The 4680-nt window shown below is 38.8% G+C and overlaps 1 protein-coding gene across 1 annotated transcript in view; it reads right to left on the minus strand.

Annotated features, from left to right (window-relative positions):
- PIK3CG (phosphatidylinositol-4,5-bisphosphate 3-kinase catalytic subunit gamma) overlaps positions 1-4680 on the minus strand; it is a 51455-nt gene that overhangs the window by 37248 nt on the left and 9527 nt on the right. Inside the window, exons 4-5 of the mRNA XM_007945122.1 lie at positions 2386-2489; positions 325-475 (exon numbers count right to left, since the gene is read on the minus strand). Of these exons, the coding sequence (XP_007943313.1) occupies positions 325-475; positions 2386-2489 (255 nt within the window). The remainder of the gene's footprint in view (positions 1-324; positions 476-2385; positions 2490-4680) is intronic.

The raw sequence follows: 4680 nt of genomic DNA on the forward strand, positions 1-4680 counted from the left end.
ATATGGCTATATTCTGTTACCAAACTTGAAATGGCAGGTGTGAAAATGAGGTTAGGTGAGGTAAGCACATCTGGCTGTTTGGGCATGTTTGACTGGCATCTTCTCAGGAACAGACAGAGTTATGATGCTCACCAGACTGTGTAGCTCATGGCCCACAGCCGTATGCCCCAAGTGAAAACTCTATGGTATAATATTATATAATCTTAATCTTTGTTCATCTTACAAAACATGAGATTAGGACTAGAATCGGGAGAGGGTATTTTTAGATTTAATACAGAACACTTTTTTAGATAATTGGGGGAGGGTGAAGTCCTCAACAGCAACATACCTGTAAAATGAGCATGTCCTGACGCAGATCATCACCGTGTTTAAAGATAATTCCAATTGTTTCATTTGATAGGGCTGTAGGGTCAGCACATTTAAACTCAAGCCACAGGGGCTTTTTCTTGGAAGCCATCACTTTACATTTTTCAATCTGTAAGAAAGTGGTCATGTCTTTTGCACATAATGAATACACATTGTGGAGACACAAATCTTTGTGTAAACCATCACTATATACAAGCAGGACAAAGTTCTAGTTGGAAAACTATTTTCAGTGATTTGTAACTTAAATACATTGCTGGTGGGAATATAAAAATGGTATAAACTCATAAGCTTGCCGTCTGACCCAGCTATTGTACTACTAAGTATCTGCTGAAAGGGTCAATGAAAACAAATTGTTGTGTATTCATTGAAGAGAATATTTGCTGTTGTTAGGTGCCTTTGAGTCATTTCCGACTCATAGTGACTTCGTGTATAATCAACGACATGGTGCCTTGTCCTGCACCATCTTGTCCATTGTTGCAGCCACTGTGCCAATCCATGCCATTGCAGGGCTCTCTCTTTTTTGCTGACCCTCTACTTTACAAAGCATGGTGTATTTCTTCAGGGATAGGTCCCTCCTGATAATATGTTCAAAGTAAGTGAAACAAAGTCTCACCATTCTCACTTTAAAGGAGCATTCTGGCTGTACTTCCTCCAAGACAGACTTATTTGTTCTGACAGTTCATAGCACATTCAATACTCGTCTCCAACACCACAACTCAAACACATCAATTCTTCTTTGTTCTTCCTTTTACACTCTCCAGATTTTGCATGCATATGAGGTACATGAAAATACCATGCTTGGGTCAGGTGTACCTTAGTCTTCAAAGTGACATCTTTGCTTTTTAATAAAGAAGTCCTTTGCAGCACATTAGCCCAATGCAATATGTTGCTTGATTTCTTGACTGCTGCTTCCATGGGCATTGATTACTGATCCAAGAAGAATGAAATTCTTGACAACTTCAGTTTCTTTGCCATTTATCATGTTGTTGTTTCTGGTCCAGTTGTAGGGATTTGCATATTCTTTATGTTCACATGTAGTCCACACTGAAGGCTGTGGTCTTTTTACCCATATCAGTAGGTGCTTCAGGTCAGATGTCTTCACTTTTGGCAAGCAAGGCTGTGTCATCTGCATACCCCAGGTTTTTAATGAGTCTTTCTCAAATCCTGATGCCATGTTTTACTTAATATGGTCCTGCTTCTCATATTATTTGGGTATAAGTGCTGCCAACTAGCATACAGACTGAATAAAATGAAAGAATACAACCCTGCCACACACTTCTTCCTATTTTAAACCATGTAGTTTCACCTTCTGTTCAAATGACTGCCTCTTGAGAGATTCTGCATGAGCACAGTTAAATGTTCTGGAATTTACATTCTTCATGATGTGATCCACAAATTATTATGATCCACAGAATTAAATGCCTTCACATAGTCAAAAAAAACATGGCTAAACACAGAGAGTACTCAGCCATAAAAAGGAACAGACTACGGATACATACAACATGGATGAAGCTTGAAAGTGGTATGCTAAATGACAGAAGCCTGATACAAAACTACATACTGAATGATTCCACTAAATGAAATTCCAGAAGAAGCAAAATTGTATGTGAGAAAGCAGATCTACTGCTCAGGGCTGGGCTACGAGAGAAAGATCGACTACAAAAGCACACAAAGGAAATTCTGCAGTGTTGGAAATGTCCAATGTCTTGATTGCAGTGGCAATAACAGGATTGTATACATTTGAAGTGTACTTAGCTGTACACTTCAAATGGAAAAAATGTTATGATATACAAATGGTGCTTCAATAAAGCTTATTTAAAACAAAACTGAGGGATGTTTCCTTTTGCTAAGGCTTTTAGTAGCCAATGATTAGAGAAAGGCTTGATAGAAGTCCATCCTAGCACTCTTCAGTGTCCCCATTTCTATACAAATGTTAGCTTTTAATCTGCTGGGCCACCAAAGCATGCATGACATTTCCATGACATAAAGACTGTGTAGAAACATCAAGATGATACCTACCACCAGTGCTCCTGCTTTCAGTCCAGGGTCATATGGAACTCGAAAGCTTTTAGGGAGATTAGAATTCTGCAGGTTTTCAAGCTTTTGCTTAAGTTGTGAAATAACTGTAATTGTCAAAAGGACACAAAAGCAGTATGAGTTGAAGAAATCATCAATATTATCTATAACATTTCCTGAGGCCTAATTTAGTATAACATGAGATACATTTGGTCTGGTGTAAAGCAGGAAAGAAATGGGTAGGTCCCTGACTTTGAGGAACTATTTGAGGTGCAACATAACTTACTATTTGTAGTATAACTATATACAAATACTGCAACAGGAGATATAATTATGTGAATATATATGAAGTAGCACATAGACACCCATACAATAAGGCAAAGAAGGATGCTTTGAGAATGTTGTTGTGTGTCATCGAGTCAGCCCCGACTCATAGCGACCCCTCCTTGGGTCGCTGAGGCAGTATCACTACAGAAGTAGATTGCCCAACCTTCCTTCCGAGGGTGGCTGGTGGGTTTGAACTGGTTAGCAGTCAAGTGCCTTAGGCACTATGCTACCAGAGCTTTGAGAGTAGTGTTAAAGAATTAATACTGTAGTTTTCAATTACAGCCTGACTTCAGGTAAGATGGAGGAATAAGCAGACAAGCTACACAGACCCTCTTCGACAAAGAAAAGAGAAACCAATTGATAGAGATACAGAAGATAATCCTGGAGCCCTAATTTTGAAAGGATGAATATGGAAGTGGATGAGGCACCAATTAGTGGAAAAACCTGAATGAAAAATTGTGTACGGAGAAAGTTGGGGTAGTGGATGGTCAGCTACTCTGACAAGATCAACAGCCTGAAAATTTCCCAGTGGTGTTGGGACTTGAGAATTGACCTAAAGATCAGCCCTGTGTTGCCATGGGCTGTAGGGACAACTGTGCTGGTGGCCTATGAATAGGAAGGGAAATAGCAAGGAGGGAGACAAACTGAGCTGTGGACTCTTGGCTGTCCAGAGGGTGCAGCCATTTTGAATGTTTACAACCGGTGGCCATTTTGGATATTTGAAGTCACCAAAGGTGCAGCCTTTCTAAATCTTTACAAGCTGCAGCCATTTTGGATTTTAAAGTGATAGCATTCTCATTAGGACTCCAGGGACCTAAGAATAGGCACCATTTGCCAAGGATGGCAGGGACATATGGGAGTCTGACAATGGGAAAAGAGACAGGTGGTGAGTGTATAAGTGCTGCCAACTAGCGAAAAGAGGAGCACAGCACAGTACCCTGCTTACGTAGATAACATACAAAGAAATCAAAAATCATGGGCAAGTCACTCCAACATACAATCACCAATTAAATATAAACACAAAAACATCACAATGTCTTGGAGACAACAGAGCATCATAGTGCACAGAAAGAAGCAAAATAAAGCAGGAGAAACAAGGGACAGGACATAGACCAAAAACACATCCCTGAGGAAGATGCAGCATTGGAACTCCCTGGTAAGGAATTCAAAAGAATTATGTTTAAGTACTTTCAATGAATTGAGAGATAAATTAAGGAAAACCCTGACAAAATTGAGGAACACACAGAGAAAACCTTAGAACAATTTTGAAAGACAATACAAGAACAAAATGACAAAATAAATGAAAAATCAGAAAAGATACAAAAATCTACAGACAGAAGTCCAGAAGATTAGTACTTAATTTTCAGAAATATATAGCACATTAAAAGGGCAAAGGAGTAGAATTGAATCAATGGAAGACAGAATTAGTGAGACTGAAGACACATACCTCAATATTTCTTTGGAAAGGAATCAACCAGAAAAAAGATCAAAACAAAATGAAGAAAGCCTAAGGTTCATATGGGATACCATTAAAGGAATAACCTACGTGCAATCAGAATTCCAGAACAGGAAGAGACAAACAAAACCATAGAAAAAATTGTCAAAGATTTGTTAGAAGAGAATTTTCCTGGTACGATGAAAGATGAGAATAGATCCATTCAGGGAGTCCAACAAGCCCCAAACAGGACAGACCCCAAAAGAAAATCACCAAGACTCATCAAACTCACCAAAACTAAAGATAAAGAAAGAATCCTGAGAGCAGCATGGGAAAAATGAAAAGTTACTTACAAGGAGCAACCAATAAAACTAAGCTCAGATTTCTCAGCAGAAACCATGCAGGCAAGAAGACAATGGGATGGTATATATAAAATCCTGGAAGAGAAAAATTTCCAACCAAGAATTATATACCTGGCAAAATTGTCCCTCAAATATGATGGTGAAATTAGGACATTTCCAGATAAGCAGAAATTA

The sequence above is a fragment of the Orycteropus afer genome, unplaced genomic scaffold (assembly GCF_000298275.1).
Source record: "Orycteropus afer afer isolate SDZICR_OR568_19922 unplaced genomic scaffold, OryAfe1.0 scaffold00007, whole genome shotgun sequence".
Taxonomy (NCBI): Eukaryota; Metazoa; Chordata; class Mammalia; order Tubulidentata; family Orycteropodidae; genus Orycteropus; species Orycteropus afer.